This window comes from Megascapheus bottae, chromosome 21 (assembly GCF_031878675.1).
Source record: "Megascapheus bottae isolate mThoBot1 chromosome 21, mThoBot2.hap1, whole genome shotgun sequence".
Classification (NCBI taxonomy): Eukaryota; Metazoa; Chordata; class Mammalia; order Rodentia; family Geomyidae; genus Megascapheus; species Megascapheus bottae.
Window position 1 is genome coordinate 28,793,349 of NC_143529.1, and position 24,211 is coordinate 28,817,559.

The 24,211-nt window shown below is 42.2% G+C and overlaps 1 protein-coding gene across 2 annotated transcripts in view; it reads right to left on the reverse strand.

Moving 5' to 3' along the window:
- Window positions 1–9,014: 9,014 nt before the first annotated feature.
- The window catches only part of Wdfy1 (WD repeat and FYVE domain containing 1), a 45,908-nt gene continuing 30,711 nt past the window's right edge, over window positions 9,015–24,211 (reverse strand). For both annotated transcript variants that reach the window (XM_090354908.1, XM_090354909.1), the window contains exons 7-12: window positions 23,588–23,714; window positions 22,010–22,115; window positions 17,125–17,226; window positions 14,871–15,001; window positions 13,393–13,501; window positions 9,015–12,461 (exon numbers count right to left, since the gene is read on the reverse strand). In XM_090354908.1, the coding sequence (XP_090211034.1) occupies window positions 12,402–12,461; window positions 13,393–13,501; window positions 14,871–15,001; window positions 17,125–17,226; window positions 22,010–22,115; window positions 23,588–23,714 (635 nt within the window). In that variant the 3' untranslated portion in view covers window positions 9,015–12,401. The remainder of the gene's footprint in view (window positions 12,462–13,392; window positions 13,502–14,870; window positions 15,002–17,124; window positions 17,227–22,009; window positions 22,116–23,587; window positions 23,715–24,211) is intronic.

The following is a 24,211-nucleotide window of genomic DNA, read 5'->3' on the forward strand; positions in this document are numbered from 1 at the left end:
GGGAGCTAACCTGGGCTGAAAATCAAATCCCGACTCTCCATTTAAGCTGAATATGTTTCTTAGCTTTACAGACACCTTGGCTTTAAAAGGAAGTATAACCATGCATAGGAAAAACAAGCTAGGAATTTGGTTAATTCTGAGTAAGCTCTTTTTCTAGCACCCATGTATATCAGGGCTCCACACCTACTCTCCAATGAAGTCAGCCACTGACAGTCACAATTCTGATCTCTGTGACAGCTCTGACTTTCTGGTTGCTTGGAGCCATCATCTTGAGGGATTCATTCACACTGACTCACCCATCTGCATACACCCACCACAAGCCTCCGTCTCATCCCCTCAGTCACCAGTGCTCCTGACTTACCTGAGACACGCCTGTCTCTTTAGTGGCTGCTCATACACTTACCTTGACAGATTATGATGCACTGACCAGAGTCAAAACCTGTCACTCCTGTACTCAGGCCTTCTTAAGACAATCCCCTCTTAGAAAAATCCATCCTTACAATGGCTCACCAGGCCCTACCTGGTGCTGAACTTCAACATCTCTGCTAAAATGCTCCCCATTCCTCCGTTGTAAAGTCCTTGATCTTTCCCATACATACCAAGCCCACTGAGGGTGGGGAACCCTTGTTCCAGCTATTTTCTCTACCTGAAACCTTCCTTAATTTCACCTTAGCTGTCTCCCTCAGTTCCTCTAAATGCTTTGTCCCTCCATCCATCACCTTCACTCTTTCTGGACAGCATGTCTTACTTTCCAGCATGCCATATAGTGTACCTATTAGGTGATCCTTTTTGTCTCCTGCAAAAACATAAACTTCAGATGTTTGCTTTTATTGATTGGTAATTTTTCAACAGTAAATGAACCATGTCACACATATATACCAGTTATTTTATTACCTCTACTCAGATAACTGAAAGTTTAGTAACTCAGAAGCTGGGCACCAGTGGCTCATGCCTATAATCCTAGCTACTTAGAAGGCTAAGATCTGAGGATTAGGGTTTGAAGCCAGCTCCAGTAGGAAAGTCTATGAAACTCTCATCTCTGCTAAACCAATTTTTAAAAGTCAGGAAAAGAGTTTTGGCTCAAGTGGTAGAATGTAAGCCTTGAGCAAAAGCTCAGGGATAATGCCCAGGTCCTAGAGTTAAAAGACCCGGACCAGAAAAAAAAAAAAATTCAGAACTTCTCTAAATTTTCTAATCATGATGCATAATGTCTCTTGCATAATGAGCAAAAAAAAAAAATTGGAAGTGGCCCTGAGGCTCAAGTGGTAGACTAAGCCTTGGAGAAAGCCCCAGGACAGTGCTCATTTCCTGAGTTCAAGCCCCAGGACTAGCCCCCAAATGAAAATAAAGTACTCAAATTTGACCAATATAAAAATTGAATGTGTCCTCAGAACGATCTTTGTACAACAAACTCCTACTAAAAGCTTCATGCATATGGGCTGCATCTCACACATATATGTAAAACTGCAAGATGACAATGCTGTACATGTAGCTTTCTTCCAAAAATCTGCCAAGTCATAATCCCTCCTTTCTCTAAATTCAGCTATCATTCACCTCCCCTGTTTCTTGAGCCCTTCAGAAGGAAACATTTTCATGTGCTTGCTTGAGCTACCTAGCTTAAACTTGTGTGTACTTTGTTAAACTTGCTTTGTCATTTGACTTTGGGGTGTGGAGTCTTCAATTATTGGTGACACCAAGAATCTGAGATCTTTACCAGCATGAACACTCACAGTAGGAGTATGGGCTAGTTGTACCGCAACATGGAAGAAGTCTGAAGGACTTCTTGTTCCTGAAGAAGCTACTTCTTTGCCATGTAACTCCATGCCCGCTGCTTCCTTTGCCTCCAGTGTCCAATACAATTTTTCTACACATAACAAATCACTCCAAAACTCTGTGACTTAACTCAATTGCTTTATTTTGTGCACATTTTCTTGGGTATGGAATGTGAGAAGAGCTCACCTGAGTAGTCCATGGTTGGGACACATAGTCCATAAAGTTAGTTGCTGGATGGATCTACAACTACCTAGAGCTCAACTCAGCTGCACCATGATGTACCATCAGGGACAAGGCTGGGTGATGTTCACGACGGTACACTCACAAGGCTGGGTAGTATCACAGATGATACACTCACGCAGCTCAGAGTCTACCTTGGTGGTAGAGTCACAAAGCTTCACTGGTTTCACGATGGTACACTTACAAGGCTTGGAGGGATCCTTAGTGGCACACTTACAAGTCTTAATGGCTTTTACAATGTTACACTTACAAGGCTGGGAGGGGTCCTTAATGGTACACTCACAAGGCTGAATGGTGTCACAGAAGGAACACTTACAAGGCATAATGGTGTCACAGATGGTGCACTTACAAGGCTGGGAGGGGTCCCTAGTGACACACTTACAAGGCTGAATGCAGTCACAGACGGTGCACTTGCAAGGCTGGCAGGGATCCTTAGTGACACACTTACAAGGCTGAACGCAGTCACAGATGGTGCACTTGCAAGGCTGGCAGGGATCCTTAGTGACACACTTACAAGGCTGAATGCAGTCACAGATGGTACACTTGCAAGGCTGGCAGGGATCCTTAGTGACACACTTACAAGGCTGAATGCAGTCACAGATGGTACACTTGCAAGGCTGGCAGGGATCCTTAGTGACACACTTACAAGGCTGAACGCAGTCACAGATGGTGCACTTGCAAGGCTGGCAGGGATCCTTAGTGACACACTTACAAGGCTGAATGCAGTCACAGATGGTACACTTGCAAGGCTGGCAGGGATCCTTAGTGACACACTTACAAGGCTGAACGCAGTCACAGATGGTGCACTTGCAAGGCTGGCAGGGATCCTTAGTGACACACTTACAAGGCTGAACGCAGTCACAGATGGTGCACTTGCAAGGCTGGCAGGGATCCTTAGTGACACACTTACAAGGCTGAATGCAGTCACAGATGGTGCACTTACATGGCTGGGAAGGATCCGTAGTGGTACACACACAAGGCTGACTGGTATCACAGACTGTATACTCACAAGGCCGGGAGGGATCCTTGGTGGCACTCTCAGAATCCTTAATGAGTTTCACGATGTTACAGAAGGTACACTTACAAGGCTGGGAAGGATCCTTAGTGCTGTACTCACAGGGTTTCAGGACGCCACACTTACAAGGCTGAGAGGGATCCTTAATAGTACATTCACAAGGCTTGATGAATTTCATGACAGTACACTTACAAGGCTGGGAAGGATCCTTAACGGTGCATCCACAAGGCTTAAGGATGGTACATTCACAAGACTGGCAGTGATCTTTCATGGTAGGCTTGATGAGTTGCACGATGTTACACTCACAAGGCTGGGTGGCGAAACAGTTGGGACACTCAAAAAGCTGGGCGGTCTCCTCAGAAAACATGATGGGTTGTATGATGGTAGACTCACGAATCTCAGAGGAATACTTAGTGGTACACTTACAAGGCACGGTGGTAAGACAGACGGGACACTCACAAGGCTGGGAGGTACCTTTAGTGGTACACGTAGAAAGTGTAATGGGTTGTATGATGGTGGACTCACGAATCTCAGAGGAATACTTAGTGGTACACTTACAAGGCACCGTGGTAAGACAGACGGGACACTCACAAGGCTGGGTGGTACCTGTAGTGGTACACGTAGAAAGTGTGATGGGTTGTATGACGGTAGACTCACGAATCTCAGAGGAATACTTAGAGGTACACTTACAAGGCACCGTGGTAAGACAGACTGGACATTCACAAGGTTGGGAGGTACCTGTAGTGGTACACGTAGAAAGTGTGATGGGTTGTATGACGGTAGACTCACGTATCTCAGAGGAATATTTAGAGGTACACTTACAAGGCACCGTGGTAAGACAGACGGGACATTCACAAGGTTGGGAGGTACCTGTAGTGGTACACGTAGAAAGTGTGATGGGTTGTATGACGGTAGACTCATGAATCTCAGAGGAATACTTAGAGGTACACTTACAAGGCCCCGTGGTAAGACAGATGGGACATTCACAAGGTTGAGAGCTATCTTTAGTGGTACATGTAGAAAGCGTGACGGGTTGCACGAAGGTGTACTCACTAGTCTCGGAGGCATATTTAGAGGTACACTTACAAGGTTGAGTGGTCAAACAGACAGGACATTCACAAGGCTGAGCGGTACCTTTGGTGGAACATGTAGAAAGCGTGACGGGTTGCACGAAGGTGTACTCACTAGTCTCGGAGGCATACTTAGAGGTACACTTACAAGGCTGAGTGGTCAAACAGATGGGACACTCACAAGGCTGGGAAGCATCTTTAGTGGTACATGTAGAAAGTGTGACGGGTTGCTCGAAGGTGTACTCACTAGACTCAGCGGCATACTTAGAGGTACACTTACAAGGCAGAGTGGTCAAACAGACGGGACATTCACAAGGCTGGGAGGTATCCCCAATGGTACACTCAGAAGGCTTGATGGGTCCCACATAGGTACTCTCACGAGTCTCAGAGGCATATTTGGAGGTACACTTACAAGGCTGCGTGGTAAAACAGATGGGACACTCACAAGGCTGGGAAGTATCCCCAATGATACACTCAGAAGGCTTGATGGGTCCCACGAAGGTACACTCACGAGTCTGGGAGGAATACTTAGAAGAACACTTACAAGGATGGGTAAAACACAAGGGACATTCACAAGGCAGGGAGACATCGTCAGTGGTAGACTCAGAAGACCTGCTGGATTTCACAATGGTACACTCACGAGGCTGGGAGGTATCCCTAGCAGTGTACTCACAAGACTTTGTGGTTTTCAGGACAGCACACTCACAAGGCTGGGTGGTATTGCAGATGGTACAGCTACAAGGCTGTGAGGTATCCAAAACAGTAGACTCACAAGAGCGGCTGGTATACAAAACGTCAGACTCACAAGAACGGCTGGAATACAGAGCAGTAGACTCACAAGAGGTACTGGCATACACAGCGGCAGACTCACAGGGCTGGAGGGTGTTGATGGCACACTCACAATACTGCTCAGTCTCCAAGATGGTACATTCACAAGGCTGGTTAGCGTCCATGATGATACACTCACAAGGCTTGTCAATGTCCTCAATGGTACCACTCACAAGTCTGGCCAGTGTCCATGATGATATACTCCCAAGGCTGGATTTCTGTGATGGTACACCCACAAGGCTAAGCAGTGTCACTGATGGTACACTCCCAGGCTGGATGATGTCACAGATGGTGCAGTCACAAGACTGGGCGGGGCCCATGATGGTACAGTCACAAGGCAGGGTGGTGGTGGTCTGCTGAGAACTCAGCTTAGCTACCACCTAGTGGTCTCAAACAAGTGGCTCCCCACACAGAACCAGACATAAACTACAGAACACCTGTCCAGTCTCATTCACTGCACCCACTTATACCACAGCCAGTAAAGGAGTCCCTAGGTTCACTAGGCTAGCCAAAAATCAAGAGGAGAGAGCACAGACCCCACATGTAGGAGAAGCATCCAAAAATGTAAAATATTTTACAACTACTATAACAAGAATGAAGCTAGGAAACTGAAGGTTTATTTTCCTTTTGATTGTTTTGGTGTGTTTCAATGATGTTATTACAGTTTGTACTTGAGCTCTGTGCTTAGGCACTTTACTACTAGAGCCACAAACCTAACTTGCCAAAGTCCTTTTTGCTCTGATACCTATTTGCTTATTCATATAATTTTCTTTTTATTGATATCTCTTTTAGCTTTATTTATATACCAGTGGTGTTTTTGAATTAGACAATATAAATGTTCCACACAGCATAAGAAAAATATATTTTTCTTTCATTGATTTAATCTTCAAATCAGACCCTAATATTTACCTGGAGAGGAAGATCTGAACTAAAACAAATGTAAGATTTAAAACATAGACTGCATTACTTCAACTTAAGATGAATTCAAATGATCATTTGTTACTCTAATTATTCCTATTAATGCTGGCCATTGTAACAAATGACAGCTTTTTCCATAAAGATAGGGGTCCTGTAACCTTTCTTTTCCAGGTGGCATTAAACCAATCTCAGCTAACCAAGTAGCTAATATTACAGTTGCAAGTCACTGCATCTGGCTCAAAGTAGAATTTTTACAGTCTCATGATGATCAGGTCCTTAAAACAAGAGTTTGAGAAGACCTCATTACAGCTATCATATAGTTCTTTATGACCTTCCTTACGCTTACCTCTACCTGCTGCTGTCAGCTCTAGCAAAGTAAAATGAGTGAAGAAGGAATGATGATTGTGGGGAAATAGACATTCAAACTGCTTTAAGGAAAATTCCTTTCCAAGAAAATTCACATAATTTCCTTGACTATCATGCAGAGATTCAAAAATATACAGAAAAGCATCAGCATTTGTTAAGTCATGTTCTAACAGGTACATTGAGAACAGACTGATAGATTAGGGACAGGAAAAGACTAGGTAGGGGGCTGTCAAGATAATAGAGACAATGATGGACTAAACTACAGTAGCAATACTGCATGGTGAGAAGGTACTGTCAAGTTTATATTGAGGTTTATATCCTCAAACTTGCCTTCAGTACATATTTGAAGTTAATCAGAACTCCTATAGCAAAAGACATCAGATACCCGACTTGACTATAAAATCAGTATGAATGCATGAACAATCTCTAAGTTACCAGAATAGTTACTTTTTGTTCTGTTTTTGCTTTTTTTCTTTTTTAACAATTTTTTAGTACTGTGCTTTGAGCTTGAGACTTCACATTTTCCAGGTAGATGGCTTTACTGCTGAGAAATCAGCAAAATTGTGTTTTAGGGACTGAAGATATAGCCCAGTAGTGGAGCACTTGCTCATATGTGTAAAACTCTGGGTTTGATATCCAACACCTTCAAAATCACTGTTTTGGGGCTGGGAGTGTGGCCTAGTGGTAGAGTGCTTGCCTAGCATGCATGAAGCCCTGGGTTTGATTCCTCAGTATACGTACACAGAAAAAGCTGGAAATGGTACAGTGGCTCAAGTGGTAGAGTGCTAGCCTTGAGAAAGCCCAACGACAGTGCTCAGACCCTAAGTTTAAGCACCAGGTCTGGCAAAACAACAACAAACCAAAAAAAAACCCAAAAAACAAAAAAAACACCCCACAAAAAAACAGAGGGCTCAAGGCTTCAAGGAGAGCAGATTTTGTGTGATGGACACTGAGTACTGAAAGGAAATCCTTCAGGATTTTATGTGAGATGGGAAAATAGACTCCAAAAAACCATGAATGCGAGAAGTTGAAAAGTCTCAGGATGTGAGCAAAAGCACATGGCCCAGAATGGTAGAGGATGTGCTTAACCTGCTCAGGGTTTAATCTCTAGAATCAAAACACAAACATATAGAAATACATGTAGGAAATCAACGAAGTATTTAAGTCAACTTGCAATTGCTCAAAAGTATTATTTTCACTGAGGAGGTTGAGACCTGGAGGACTGTGGTTTAAAGTCAGTCTGAGCAGAAAAGTCTATAAGACTGTATCTCCAAAATAATCAGCACAAAACAGAGCTCAAGGCACGGCTCAAGTGGTAGAACATCAACAAAACAAGCAAGCTGAGCAAGTGCAAGGGAATGAGTTAAAACCCAAGTATTGACAATAATAATAATATTCCCTGGCAGCAATGGTGATTCAGATACCTGTAATCTTAGCTACTTGAGAGGCTAAGAATAACAGGGTCTTGGGCTGGAGCCAACCCAGGAAGAAAAGAGTAAGAGACCTCCATCTCAACCAGAGCTAGGTCATGGTATGTACCTGTCATCCTAAGGTACAAGGGCAACAGACAGGGAGGACTGCTATCAAGCCAGCCAGGTAAAAATATCTGGAAGACTCTGCTTCCATAGAGAAAGCTAGGTGCAGTATTATACATCTGTTATACCACCAGCTATAGGAAGATAAAAGTAGACAGATTGTGACTCCAGCATGGGTAGAGAGATCCCATCATAAAAATAAGCCAGTAAAGCTGGGTGCCTGTGACTCATATCGATAATCATAGCTACTAAGCAGCTGAAATCTGAGGATTGTTGTTTGAAGCCATCCTGGGCAGGAAAGTCCACAAGACTCTTATCTCCAATTAACTAGCAAAGAAGCCAGAAGTGGAGCCTGTGGCTCAAGTGGTAGAGCACTATTTTTGAACAAAGAAACTCAGGGCCAACACCCAAGATCTGAGCTCAAGCCCCAGGACTGTCAAGGAAAGGAAAAAAAAAAAAAGAAAGGGAAAGGGAAAGCATCTTATTTCAGGACTGGGCATGGTAGTTCACACCTATAATGCTAGCTACTCTGGAAGTAGAAGTAGGAGGATCTTTGTCCAAGGCCAGCCCAGGAAAAACTGGAAACCCTATCTGAAAAATGAGAAGCAAAAAGGATAAAGTGTTTTCCTGGTAAGCTCAAGGTCCTGGGTTCAAACCCCAGTGTAAGAAAAAACAAGCTGGGCGCAGTGGCTCATGCCTGTAATCCTACCTACTCAGGAATCTGAGATCTGAGGATCAAGTTTCAAAGCCAGCTTAGGCACAAAAGGCCCTGAGACGCTTATCTCCAATTAACCTCTAGAAAACCGGAAGTGGGGCTTGGATCAAGGGTAGGGCAGTAGCCTTGAGCTGAAGAGCTTGGGGACAGCAGTTTAAGCCCTATGACCCACAAAAAAAAAGAATAAGAAAAAAAAAACCGTACAAAACCTTATTTTATGTAGCATTTCAGCAGTATCCTCTTCATGGATAGACTACATATCCTGAGCTTGGTGCAAGGAAAGCTACATACCACACTGGCTGAGAAGTCAAGACTTCCTTGCAAGACTATAACCTACCTCTCTGGCATTGCAGCTTCATGTCATGCCACAGTAGATGGGGCAAGTGGAGTATGCATGGGTTTCAAGTCAGATTGGAATAGATAGAATCTTCTTAGTTTTTTTATTTGTAAAACAGACCTGGGAGAAAAACACTTGTAGAAATGTGTCAAAGAATGATACTGCTATTCATCCATGTTCAGACAAAACATAACAAAAGCTAAATTAAGCAGCACAATAACAAGCAAGGAATATTTTATTTATGTGTATACTCAAAAAAACCCCCACAGAAACAGAACTCACAAACAGGAGCAAAGAATAATGTTTTTCAAGGCTCTTTGGGAATACACAGGGCACCAAATCATCTAGAAACATAGCTAGTACAAGAACAAAGTTTACTAATTGATGTCACTTTTTGTTTGTCAAAAAAAAGGCTGTAGAGAAAACCTTTAAACTGTACTCTAATATAAATTTGCTGCACAATTAAACTTTAACATACTTAAGGAAGTATTTGTATAGTAAACTGCAGAAAATAGATAAGACACTCAATAACCTGCTCACAATTAACAACTAAGCAATAGACACTTGAATAAATATAGCATGTACTACTTAGTTGCTAAATCTCACATTTATAATGAGCAGACAGTTTACCATTAATAGGAACTGGTTTCTTACTTTTTAGGAGAAAACCAGATTTAGTAATGGAAGTAAAAGGTACTTGACTATAAATTGACTTTAGAAAATATTTTCTTGGATCTGAATTGCTCTGATTTATTAACATGTTTGGGTCATTTTCAACAGTTTAAAAATACAGGTGCTAATAAATCAAACTATTGGGAATAAAACAAAGCAATATTTTGTTTGTGTCCTCTAAGTAGAAATGGAATTAAGATATAATACAGGAAGATTTACAATGTAGTGAATAATGATTTCAGTGGTGATTTCTCTCTAATGCTCAGGTGTGATTCTATCATTTGGACTGCTAAGGCTAATTGAAAAACATCTTGATGATGAAAAACTGACTATTAGCGCTAATAGAAGGCTCTTATCTAACTTTCTATACTTCTTAATCCCTATTTGTACAATGAACTTGAGGATTCAGTAGTGAAAGGACAGTTAAGTGTTACTCTAAAACTATCTTAAACAACCCGTTTAAGAGAAACACAGTCAATGTAAGGCAGTAACCATAAACCTATAGGTACCTTTACTTGTGTGCCTACTCATAAAATTGAGAAAATAAGTTTTGCCCACTTCTATAAAAAATATTACCCCATTATGCTATGTAATACATGATAGAGATAAGATCAGCTGACAAAGAAAGAATAACTCATAGGCTCATGTGAGAAGGAAATTATAACCTTTCTAAGCAATCCCACATTAATCCTTCCTTAAATACAAATGTTCTCCTTGAAGATCTAAAGCAACTTTGCATTTTCTAGGAAAATCTTATTTCTTTTTTTTTTTTAAATATCAAGCATTTTAAGACAGAAAAAAAAAAAGCCTGCTAGCTAAAGGGCATTCTCAGTAGTGATTTCACTCCCTTCAGCTTACCACAGACACGGAAAATCACATTTTACAAAATCATAGCTCAGTGTTCTTCCACAGGGCAAGGACTCAACCATCTCCTGGTTTCCTTTCAGGACTTAATGCAAGCCCAGGAGAGCAATAGTGTAGGTGCTGAACCATTAACTAAAGAAAATAAACACAAGAAACCCAATATCTAACACTGTAATTTTCGATTCAATTCCATACTATGTTACTGACACACATGATATAGTCTTGGAAGAGATTTTTGAAGCAGCTTTTTCAGTTGATGTAATACAAAATTATAAGGAGAACCAAATCCTCCACTCAGCCTTATTTCCAAAGACGACTGTACTTTCATGCACAGCATTCTAAAACATGGTGTGTCTGACTCTCTTTCCTTTGTGTTTTATTTGTTACATGGCCATGGCCATTAAGACCTGTTTGATTTCCTGTCTTAAACCTTTTCATCCCTGAATGACATGTTAATAAAGCCTATTTTATTCCCTTAGTTTCATCATCATGACCACATTGTCTTGCAATAATTCTTGTACAATGATGGAATAGTCTTGGAAAAAAGAAAAATTTAATGTTCATTAGTAAGATGGTAAAAATATTTTTGCTATCTATGTTTATATCTGTCCTTTAAAAACATAGACCTGTCAGGTGCCAGGAGCTGATGTCTCTAATCTTAGCTTTTCAGGAAGCTGAGATCTGAGGATACTGATTCAAAGCTAATGTGAGCAAGAAAGTCTGTGAGACACTTAACTAATAAACCACCAAAAAGCCAGAATGGAGTAGAGCATCGGTCTTGAGCAAAAAAGTTAAAGTGCCAGACCCTGAGTTCAAGGCCCAAAACTGGCATTAAAAAAGAAAAAGTAGGCCCTTCTCTCCTTGCTTTCACAGCTCTACAAGAATGGATACGAATGCTATTGTCAAAGCACGAACATACATACACACACACGTATGTACATACGTATGTACCTATGTACGTATCTGTATATTAAAGGAAGATTCCTCCTCATCCACCTCCCCCCCCCTCAATCGATACTTTGTGGCCAAACACTTTAAGAATGTGTCTGAACCAACAACTTTTACTAGCTGTGATGGAAGTGATTTTTAAGTTAGGAATTACTGATAGACCTGATTAACAGCTCTGAGCCATTCATACTCTCCTATGAAAAATAAATTACATTAATTATGACTAAAAGCCAACAAAGCTTTGGAGCACTTTTCTGAGGGGTGTGATCAGCTTCTACCACATCTCAGGGTCTCACTGTGGGACTCCACACAGATGTGTCTTCATTTGGAACAGACGGCTCCCATTCTATGGAACAGACTGACTTTCTCCCATCACCATTGCCTGGTCACGGGTTTTCTATTACTTGCTAGTAGCTACAGTAAGAAAAGGTCTGGTGACCGCATGACTCATGTTAACAGCACCATAAGGAAACTTTGTCCTCAGAACACACGTGGGGGAGGAAAAGGGGGACTTTCCTGGTTACATGATACAGACTGGCTAGAACAGAAAAGACTACACTGAATGCAAGGATAAGAACAAGTGATGGCACTAGATGAAAAGAACAAATACCTTTTAGGAAGTTTATCAACAACTAAGAATAGAGAATATTAACATACAAGTGGTGCTTCCCCTCAACAAAGAGAGGGCAGCCCTCCTTCTCCCTAACTCCTGCTCTGACAACAGAAAGCTTAGGACCAGGGGAGGCCAGCTCCTCTGACAGATGTGAGTTTGGTCTCGAAACTGCTTTTTGAAAGTTCTAAGCATTCACTCTCTTCAAGTTGTTTCCCTTCTAAAACTCAGTACGTTCCTCTTTCCTTTCCCCGAGCTCACTGTTCATGAACAAGTCTCTTCATTCCTCAGGAAGGGGTTCCTACACAGATCACTTCCAGATAAGTCCCTGCAGGTGAGTTCCACAGGTGTCCCAGACACACCTGTACATTTTATTCCTTTTAAAAACGCTGATTTGTTTTTCAGTAGCCATTGTTCTTTCCCGTGACAGCGGCTGTTGAGCTACATGGAAAGGGTTTCATCTGGTGGAGGCAGCTGTTCCTGAGGTGTCACCATCACCCAGTGCCTGGATCAGTGTGGAGCAAACCCCGTTGCCAGACTGCAGCCCACCACAGGCGTCATGTCCCAGATCTACAAGAAGATGAGATACATGGAGAGTCCAGTCCTCTCATCGTGAGGTCCAATACCAAGACTCACCTGGCAAGCTAACTTCTGCTGACCGTGAAAACAGAGTCTGAATATATACATGGTGATAATGCAGTTCAAGAAAGCACAAACCAAATATGGGGTCATCCCTATGCCTAAAAATACATCAGAATAATGCCTTACTATAAATCTGAATGTTTAATTCAAAAGCCCATGAGGAATACGAACAACTTAAGTGGTATATGAAGCATCAAACGTTTATTTCTAATTTCGATTGGTGATCTAGAGATGTCATTAAAAAACATGGAACTGCTGTAATCCTAGCTACTCCAGAGGCTGAGATCTGAGGATCAAGGTTCAAATCCAGCTTAGGCACAAAAGGACCTGAGACTCTTATCTCCAATTAACTTCTAGAAAACAGGAAGTAGAGCTTGGCTCAAGGGTAGGGTGGTAGACTTGAGCTGCAGAGCTTAAGGACAATGTCCAGGCCCAGGGGTAGGTAGGGCAGTAGCCTTGAGCCAAAGAGCTCAGGGACAGCGCCCAGGCCAAGTTTAAGCCCTGTGGCCAACAAAAAAAAAAAAAAAGGAACTGTTCTTTCTTTCAATGTAGATGCCTCCTGACCAGGGTGCTGAGGATACTAGCTGGGAAGGAAGATCTGCAGCCAGCAAAACCCCAGCCAGCTGGGAAGAGAAGCCCCAGGCCAGCTCGGCATACATACAAAGTGACAGCAGGCCCTTAGGCCCTTACCAGGCTGTTGGGATAGACCACCAGGACGAAGGGAAACACCACCAAGCCCCACTGGCTATACACTGGGTATAGGATGCTGGTAAGAAACGAAAGCAAGCTTGCCAGTCAGAAACCATTGGCTGATGACAGAAGTATCTACCCTCAGACACTAGCCATGAGGCAAGCTTACCTTGACAATGCGGTCAGTGCCACAGGTCACCATCAGTCCCCTGGCAATGTCCATGGACATGTGGGAAATGTTATGCTTTCCTTCATGAAAAGTTGCTAGAGAAGTCCGACTAACAAAGAGAAAGGAGAAACTCACCTGCCTGTACCTGGAGTTAAGGGATTTTTTTTAAAAAGCAATATAATTAACACGAATACAGTTAACAGCAGTTTAAAAGAAGCTTCTTAAATGTGGCTGTGGTTTTGAAAACCAACTTCATAATTAAAGGACAACAATGTCTGGTACTGGTTGCTCACATCTGTTGGGTTTTTTTTGTTTGTTTGGTTTTGTTTTTGCCAGTCCTAGGCTTAAGCTCAGGGCCTGAGCATTGTCCTTGGACTTTCTAAAGGCTAGAGCTCTACCACTTGAGCCTCAGGAGCCTCAGCACCACTTCTGGCTTTTTCCTATGTATGTGGTACCAAGGAATAGAACCTGGGTCTTCGTGCATGCTAGGCAAGCACTCTACCACTAGGCCAAACTCCCGGCCCCTGGTTGCTCACATTGGTAATCCTAACTACCAAGAAGCCAAGACCTTTGAAGGATCATAGTTCTTGTGAGGAACTGAACCCGTGTCTTCCTGCATGCTAGGCAAGCACTCTACCACTAGGCCAAACCCCTGGCCCTTGACTTCATTTTCTATCAAAGTGCATACCTGAGATGTGATTCGCCTAATTTAGGCTTCCCATCATCACTGGGATCACAGGCAAAAACTACTGTATCCAGCTTCTCATGGACATGGAGGCTGATAGACTTTTCTGCCTGGATAGGCCTGGTACCACAATCCTCCCAATCTCACCTCCATGTAATGTGGATTGCAGGTGTGAGTTACCAGCAGCTGGCTATCCACATATAACTGGTCCCTGCCTAGAGCCTTGTGGGCCTCAGAGCTCGGGAATGCCCAAGCAGCTGCTGAAGTGGTCAAGGAGGCCTTGTTCAGGAAGACTTCTGTCCCGATCCATGTGACAGCTTGAAATAAACAATAGCAATCCAAAGTCATAAAGCTAGGACAGAAACTTCTCTTTAGAAATGGCCTGTGCAGGGCTGGGAGTTTGGCCTGGTGGTAGAGTGCTTGCCTAGTACGCACAAAGACCCAGGTTCGATTCCTCAGTACCATGCACACAGAAAATGCTGGAAGTGGTGCTGTAGCTCAAGTGGTAGAGCTCTAGCCTCGAGAAAGCCCAAGGACAATGCTCAGGCCCTGAGTTCAAGACCCAAGTCTGGCAAAAAAAAAAAAAAGAGAGAGTAATATTGTAAAAGGAATGTTTGTGGCTAATCTATAAGAAAGAAAGAAAGAGAGGGGGGGAGGAGAACAAGCAAGAAAGAGCCTGTATAGCTCTGAAGAGATGGAGAGTAGAGAGATATTTGGGTTGTTTCTCAGGCTGCCTGTGTTTACTCATCAGAAGGAGCTGCAGGCAGTAAGAGAAAGATCTATGCGCACTCACTCCTCCTCTTTGATGGAGTCATAACAGGAATCACAAACTCGGACCTGGAACTCAAAGCCCATGACTGGGTAACTGGAGCGCTTGCTGCTGCACTTGCCACAGACAGCCTGTCCACACTTCCTGCAGTGATGCTTCCCAAGAGACAGAGAAAACAGAATCAAGCCTTGGCCTAGTACACAAGGATTCTCTTTCAAGTTGGGAAATGGGAGGGAAGAACAGGCTTGAGTTCTATCACCACCCAATGTATCACCCAACGCTCAAAAGCCTGATATTTTGGATCTCCAAATAACCTTGTTTTGTTGATCAAATGCCGCTCTCTGTAGCAAACATCCAAACCAGTTCAGCCAGAAAAGGGTACTCTTAGGGAAGGAAGACATAGGAACAATGCCTATGTGCCTCTGATCATATAAAATAGTATTTATCAGAATGAACCCCGAGAGATGGAAACCATGTCTTTTCTTTGTTGTTTTGCTTTCTTTCCTTTTGTCTTGTTTGTTCATTTAGCTTTCCTTGGGAGGGTCAGGTGGAGCACAGAAATGGAGGGACAAAAGATGAACAAATGCAGCAGTGGTGCTCACTAGACACTGTTGCAAATGAACTACACAACTTGTGGGTGGGGATGGGAGGCAAAGCTGGGAGGCAAAGGGTGACATTGTCCAAAAAGAAATGGACATATTACCTCACTTATGTAACTGTAACCCTTCTGCATATTACCTTTTAATAACAATGAAAAATAAAAATTATAAAGGTTTAGGTTCAATCAGGAATCTAATCACTGTACATGATAAGAGGGAAAATGTATTCTTCTATGCTTTGAGTTTTAATATGACACAACCTCCTTAGGAAATGAGTACTCATAACCTTACGTTTTGCTATTTCAATTTCTCAGATTGTGATTAAGGAAATACAAGTCTCAAGAACATTCCAAGCCATCTAATTATTATTACTGATTTGGACACTTTGTCACTAAACACCTAGCAACCAATACCTTTTCTCTCCCTTCTACTGCTTGTTAAGGAATAAGAATAAAAGGTACTCTTTTGTGTTTCCATTAGGAGTAATAAAGAACACCTTACCCATTAGTTACAATGCACAACTTACAAACTAGACATGCATTGTGAGAACTCGGCTCATGACAGAATTTAGGTGCCATTTCAGAGCATTAGGCTGTTATAAGCGCTATAGTAACTCCTGCTAAGCTGCCAGTCTCATAGCAGCTCTTCTGGAGAGCAGCTCTGTGAGGGAAATTAGGAAATGCTTATTAACATGTAGACTTCAGGTTAATCCTTTGCAGGAGTATGACTGGTATTAAAGGAATAACAGCATTCCTTATACTTACCTGCACAGATTCATGTCAATCTGACTGAGTGGCTACCTTCATGCTGCTGTAGAAATATATTTTGCGGGAGAACTTTAGTACTACATGAACACCTCATGCAACAGGCATGTTGGAACACATTTAATTTAAAAATAAAATAAGAAAGACAGGTGCTGGCCTCTAACATCTGTTATCCTAGCTACTGCAGGAAGCTGAAATCTGAGGATAAAGGTTTAAAGCCAGCCTGAGCAGACAAATCCACAGGACTCTTATCTCCAATTAACCAGCCAAAAGCCTCTAGTAGAAGCATGGCTTGGCAGAGCACCAGCCTCAAGAAAAAAAAAAGTGAGAGAGAGCCTAAGGCCCAGAGAATAAACACAAAAATAAACAAACAAATGAGTTAAAAATGCTTTAATCAAATGTTTATAGTAAGAATGCTCTGGAGGAAACTAGAAAAATATACAATTCTTAGGGTCAGAAAGTAACCCAATGACAACTAAATTGCTCCCACTTATCTATTTGTGACAGCATAAGACATACATTTACATGTCTGAATTTAGCCTAATTTTATATTTGGCTGGATGAAATATTGACTTCAGTAAGTAATAGTCCAAAGTTAAAAGATCTTTCACTAATTTAAAATCAGATTCTCAGAGGCTTCTATACATCCCTGCTTTTCCAAAACATAAGTCACTGGCCCCAGCAAATTGTTATCTATGTGGTAACTGCTATGAAAAAATGTAAGGACTGGTGAGCTAAGTACTTGCCCAGCAAATGTGAGGCCAAGTTCAGGCCCCAGTATCACCAAAAAATAATTTTTTTAAGAGTAAGAATCAACAGCATCTGCCAGAACATATGTTTCTAAAAGAAATAAGATGAATGATGCACAGATTGAAAACACGATCCACAGAGTGACCATTCACCATGGCTACTCACCTGTCTCAATCCCAGTGTCTTTGTGTCCCACATCTGCTTTAGATTCCAGAAAAAGGGCTGTTCACACTTTTGACAGGAATCACTCTCTAGCCACTGAGGAGCCTGGGGGAACAGAGTGGGGGACAACATCAACACGTCTACATGGTTCAACATGGGAGCGTCTACTCAACTGGATGGAAATCACAAATGACTTTAGCTTTCAATAGAAATATATAGACAGCCCTTAACAGTTCATAATTAAAATGTAACTAATTGCTCTCTCTTACCTGTAGATTACAGATTGAGCAACCCTATAAATAGTAAATCTGTAGTCAGTCTCACTTTAAGCCCAGGCCAGTGTGAGCTACAATTTCCCCTCTTGTTTTTCTGCATGTTGTTGGGGATGGCAGGCACACACCACCAAGCCCAGCCATTGGCTGAGATGGAGTCTCAGTTCTTTTTATTTTTAATTTCCAGAAGGGCTGTGAATCATCAGCTCCCATCTCTACTTTCCAAGTAACAAAGAGTATTATTAGGTGTTAGCCATGCTGGCTGGCACTCTGTGAGTTTTTGGTGAAAGAGGATTTAAAGTTCCAAAATTACCATATCAGGAACTTAGAAAATATTTCTCTAAGCCAGAAAATTATCAATTTTATTTATGAGACAAAAACTTTTACTCTAATTACCATTGTTAAGTGAGTATTATCAAATAGTAAATAATAGTTCCTATAAATTACTCCACAGATCACGGTATAGGAAATAATTTTTTCTTTGTCTTAGAACTTGAATGTTAGCTGAGTGCCAGTAGTTCACATCTGTAATACAAGTAGAATGAAGCAGATGCTCAATATTGGGGAACTGTTGGAAATGAACAAGGAAAAGGCAGAGTGGTGAAGAGATGGATACCCACAGAGGAAAATGCTACTCCTATCTCCCTGAGCAACCCAACAGAGCTGGTGATGGAGGCTGGCACGATTTGGAACACTGCCTGGTAACCACGTCCCTTGAGGAGGCACAATGGGCTGTGCTGCCAACGACACAAACGTTTAGCTGCAGGGAAGGAACACAGGTCTTCTTTTTTAATCTTCTGTCCTGCAAACCAATCAGGTCCAGTGAAACTCACCAAAACAGGTTCTCACTGAAACTATCTGTGGGGACCAGGGACTCTGATGGGGACACCACAGTGGGACTGGTCAACAAAAGTTTTTCTACTCCATACTTACCATGCTCACTGTACCCAAAATACTAGCTATAAGAACTTGGATGCAGAATCTTCTAGTCATTTCTCAGGGCTCCAGAAACAAAGTTTCTTTCAAATACAGTTATATATATGATCAATGTTCTATTTTCTCTAGCCATACATTGTCACTAATTACTTTACAAAACAAGAATCTTCAAAAGCAAATTTATTTATTCATTTATTTCCAGATCATGGGGCCTGGGTGCTATCCCTGAGCTCTTCAGCTCAAGGCTATGCCCAACCCCTGGAGCCACAGCCCCACTTCCTATTTTCTAGTGATTAATTGGAAATAAGAGTCTCGACGTTCTTTAGTGCCAGGGCTGGCTTTGAACCAAAATCCTGAGATCTCAACCTCCTGAGTAGCTAGGATTACAGGCATGAGCTACCACGCCCAGCAAAAATTCAGTAGTGTGGCTCTCAAATGAAACAATCTCTTCCAAACTTAAAAGGAAGGAAAAAGGAAAAAAAGGAAACTCTTTTTCTTATCTTGAGGATCCATTTGCCTCATCTCAGCAAAGGCCACAGAATAAGAACTTTCTAATTGCTGCTTATAAAATAGCATTCATGCTGAAATCTACTAATTAAAAACTTCTATTTTTAAGAGGACTCCTACTCCACAGCTATTGTTCCTTGCATATTCATGTTTTCTGCCTACTTTCAGAAAAACAACCCTCCATCATTACAGTCCAGCAAGGGAGTAAGCTTTCTTGCTTCCTGATAGTGAGAGGACAATGACAGCCCTCATGGTGTGGAAACTCTCCAGTCTGTGCTCAATGACTACTTAGAAGGAAATTCCACACAAGCAGTGTAGAGTAGGAGATCCCAGGCTCTTTCCCCTTTGCCATGGGCTGGAAGTCCTATAAACCACATAATCCCAAACTAATATTCAGGAGGTTACAGTCTGAGGATTGTGGTTTGAAGCCAACTTCGGCAGATAAAAATATGAGAACTTTTACCTCCAATTAGCCACCAAAAAGCTGCAAATGGTGCTGTGGCTCAAAATGGCTGAGCACTAGCTAGTTCAGGCCCCGAGTTTAAGCCCCAGTGCCAGCAAGAAAAATAAACAAACAAACAAAAAATTCATGGTCAGAATTTATAGATCAAAATCTGCTACTTCTACACACAACTGGAAACCAAACTACTAGATCCTCCCTTTTCTCTTTCCCTTCCTCCCTCCCTCCCTTTCTCTCTCTCTCTGACATTGTCTGCTTCCTTCTCTTCCAGATGACTAAAAAGAAATGAATTATCCACACAGGAAGCACTTTGGCAGGACCACATTTTCTTTCCATACATGTGCAAACACAATCCACAATTATGTAACTTAAACCAAGGCTCCTGGCTCCTGCTCCTACTTTCTGAGTACTTTCTAAAAAGAACTTACCAAGGATAAGACCAGTGGACTGACACCCATGCAGTGAAGCCAATAACAGAGCTCCAGCAGTCTCCTTCCCTAAGCCTCCAGTGATCATGCCCTCTTCTTATTTTTTTCTGAGAAAGACTAAAAACTGACAGACCAACCCAGGAACAGAACAACCAATTATCTATTCATGTTAAGGTAAGCTTTACACACAGCTCAAATAGATCTTTGCAAAGTATTACAATTCTGTGATACTGAGCCAGTATCCAATGTTTATTAACAAGTTACTTTAAGTTTTCCCAAGACATTTTAGAATATTGGAAAAGAGAAGTTAATCAGCAAACATGTAATCAGAATTTCTTCTGACTGACTTGTCTTACAAAGTTACTAGAAAAACACATAATCAGCATAACTTCATATTAAAGATTCAATCTTGCTATAGATAGTCTATTCTTTCACTAGATCACAAGCTGGTGGTGAACAAGAATCTCTGTACAGGAATAAAGGATAGCCACAAAGTCTGGAAATAAGTAATGCCACTATTGTTCAAACACTGTATCCTTTCATTATCTCTATGGAGTATGCTAACAACCAAGGTTTATTCAGTAAGAATAACTTGAAAATGATCAGAGATAAAACAGAGCTGACCTTCGTGCAGGGATCGGCAGCATTATGGGTAACCATGTGGTGTGTGCTGAGAAGTGGCACCATGTTCCACAGAGAAATCCACACACTACACCTATCATGGGACGCCAGGTAGCATACAATAGTGCCAATGCACCATGTATCATGCACTGCCACCTACACTTTAGCGGCCACCATGTAGGTGGCTCCATAAATCCTTCTAAAGTTCATACATCATTGATGTCCTCCATGTCCCCAAATCTTCTCTAGAATCAATCCTCTTGCTCTTGACATCTCAGGCTATTGATGTTGCTGAGATAGATGAGCAGCCCAAGTGCTGACAGAGATGAGAATGGAAACCCTGCCTGGAAACCTGATGACATCTATAAAAAGCTGTAAGAAGATCTATTTTCGGAAATGTGCCTGTAGTGAATAATTGAATAATCACACAATGACAAGGTCAAGTATATTCACTGCAGCATTTCTCAAAATAGAAAAAGATGGGTGTGGGAAACAGGATGATCATTAACTATAGGCAAAAGTTACTAAGATCCTATCTGAAAAACAAGCTTGGAGCAACAGTGCACATCTGGAGTCTCAGTTACTTTGGAGGCAGAGGTACGAGTGTGGTCCAAGTCCAACCCAGGCAAAAGCATGAGACTCAATCTGAAAAGCTAAAAAACATGAAGGGCAGGGGCTGTGGCTCAAGTGGTAGAATGTTTGTGTAGCAAGTACAAAGACTTGAGTATAGTCCCCAGAACCCACAAGTAAACAAAAAGTAAATAAATAAAATAGAAAAGACAAAGAAGTGATACGGACAATTAGGCTGTCAAGAACAGCTGATATCTTAGCAGACATCTCATTCAATGGTTTCTCCTTATGGAAGGACAAACAGACACTCAGAAGAAAAGGAAAGCGTCTATCTTACAAGTTCCAATAGGGGCCTGGCAATGTTACACACTGTGTTGCCTTAGCCAAGTGCCTGCGGCTCATACCTATAATTCTAGTTATTCAGTAAGCTGAGATCTGAGGATCATAACACAAAGTCAACCAAGGTAGAAAAGTCTTGTGAGACTCCTATCTCCAATAAACCAACAAAATGCCATTCATGAAGACATGGGTCAGGTGGTAGAATGCCAGCCTTGAGTACAAAAGCCAATAGCTTGAGGCCCTGCATTCTAGATCTACTACTACTGACTTGAGATAAAATAAACTGGATTGCCTGGGGAAATAAAAAAAAAAAAAAAGCTTTTTTGACATGGACTCAAAAGAGCAGAACTCACTGGAAAATGAAAACGGAGAAAGAGATCCATTTACCCAGGAAAATGACAAGCATCTAGTTATGTTGTAAAGACAGGCTTCCTGTGGCTTCCAAGAGGACTGAGCTGGGGCTATCACATGCTTTGAGAGGATGTGGAGTCTGCAACAGCCCAGATCTCTGAATACGACAGGAGACTGTCTCCACGTGCCAGCTTCCACATGCCAGTTCCACACACAGTTTGTCGTCAGTGGAAACTCCCACATGTGTGGAGGATGCAATGCAGAATGCCACCCAGGACCTTGTGAGACCAGAAGCCAGAGGCAGAACAGGAGGACCCCACAGCAGCACTCCCAGCCTTGCACGTACAGGCATATGGGTGAGGGGGCAGGATGTGGGGGGCTCACTAGTGACCAGAGTCTCTCACCTCTTCTCGGCTAACATCCATGTTCCACACTGCGATCCCACCATCCGATGAGCAGGACACCAGCTGCCTCGTGAGCTGCAGGTAGCACAGCGACTGCACCCTGTCACTGTCAATGGCATACAGAGTCACGTGACTCAATGGGGAAATGACATCATGCACATTAGTTCAACTCTACATTGAAGCAGCATTTTATCACCATTTGGCATGGCAATGAGAACTGTGTAGAAAGTTTTGCTTGGCCTTCTAGAACTTACTTTACAAAGTCACAGTTTTGGTAAAGTACTTTCAAGTCTATCATTTAGAATGGACAGTTGGAAAAGGACAAGGAAGGTCCTGGCATAGGTTAACTTACTTCCTAGAACACAGTTCCAGGAACAAGTAATCAGACAGCATGGAGATCATGTGGACTCACATGCACACACACATACATGCCCGCATGCACGCGCGCACGAGCACACACACACACAATTTGAGTAAAAGTAATCTGCTCTCTTCCTGCAGGCTGGCTTATCACTTGCCCACTAGACGCCACGGAAATGATCTCCTGATCTGTCAACTTTGTACCTAGCTTTTCCTTGGCTAAATTTCAACTTGACTGCTATTACAGTTGACTAACTGAAGGAAGCAGGAAACACTTTTCATTTACTAGAAGACAAGACCTCAAGGATCACAACGTCAGAGCCTATGTGAGAATGAATGCTGAGTGAAGGTGTGCCCTTCTTTTGTTGTTGCTGTTGTTTTGGGCTGATTCTGGGGCTTGAACTCAGGGCTTGAGCAATGTCTCTTAACTTTTCTGCTAATGGCAAGAGCTACGTGAGCTACAGCTCCACTTGTGGCTTTCTGCACTTATATGGAAAAAAGATTCTCAGTCCTCAAATCTCAGCCTTCTGAGTAGGTAGGACTGCAGGTATCAGCCACTGGTAACCAGCTTATTACTTCTTAATAAAAGGCATGCATGATATACACAGTCTGCCAAGGTCTACGTCCTCACTGGCAATTCTAAGTAGGACCTGTCTTAAGCAGATAATTTAACAGGGTGATAACTCCTTAGGGCAGGAAAGTGGTGACTACCCTTTAGACTAAGAAATCCTGAACTTTTTTTTTTAAGTAGACATTTAAGCCTGACACAGGCAGGTAAAAGTGGACTCAGGCTTATCAAATCACTGTCTTAAGAAACAGGATTTTCTGAATATGATGGTACACATCTTTACTTCCAGCACTCAAGTGGTTGAGGCTGCAGGCATATTTCATCTTCAAAGAATCAATCTCAAAAATAAAAATAAATGGGGCTGGGAGTTTGGCTTAGTGGTAGAGTGCTTGCCTAGCATGCACGAAGACCCAGGTTTGATTCCTCAGTACCACATACATAGAAAAAGCCCAAAGTGGTGCTGTAGCTCAAGTGGTAGAGCTCTAGCCTTGAGAAAGCCCAGGACAGTGCTGAGGCCCTGAGTTCAAGTCTCAGGACTGGCAAAATAACATAAATAAGCAAAATCGAGGTTGGAGAGAACTCTAATGTTCCCTCTGGCTCCCAGCATCCTCACATTCTTTCCCAATTCCCCATCCACAAAGGTCACATACTGGTGGCCCTGAAGCAAGAGCGTCCGGCCTTTCCTGCCTCCAATGTCCCACATGATGATGCTGTTGTCCGATGCTCCAGAAAAGAGTAACCGCTGAATGGGGTCCCACCAGAGGCAGGCCACACTCCCTGGGGGAGGGGGGAGAAACACAACTCTGCATCAGGATGTGCACACTGACATGAGACTGAGCTAGGATCAGCTGAGCCTTTGAGTTAAGTCTATTTTTATCACACAAAGGGTCATTCAGCCTTGTCCTCATGAGTCAGAGACAGGACACAGCATACCCATTATCCATCATGATTTTCGGAGGAGCATCAAGCAGCTTTGAATAGAAAGATTCTTATTTTAAGTTTTTCCTTGTTCTATACCAATACATTATCAAGTAGCAGGAAATGATTTTCAGGAGAAAGAGAAAAAACATCAGGAGAAAAAAAAAATCCCTATTAATACTTCATGAAAAATTCAAGTACAGTTTACTGTAGTCAATGAGAAGACATCAGTTTAGGCTATCCCAGAGCTCTCAGATTATAGACTCTTCACATAGCACACCTGTGTTTTTTGAAAATTAAATGAATTAACTCAGAACACAGTGTACTGCTGCCAATAAACTTTGGTTAAAAAAACA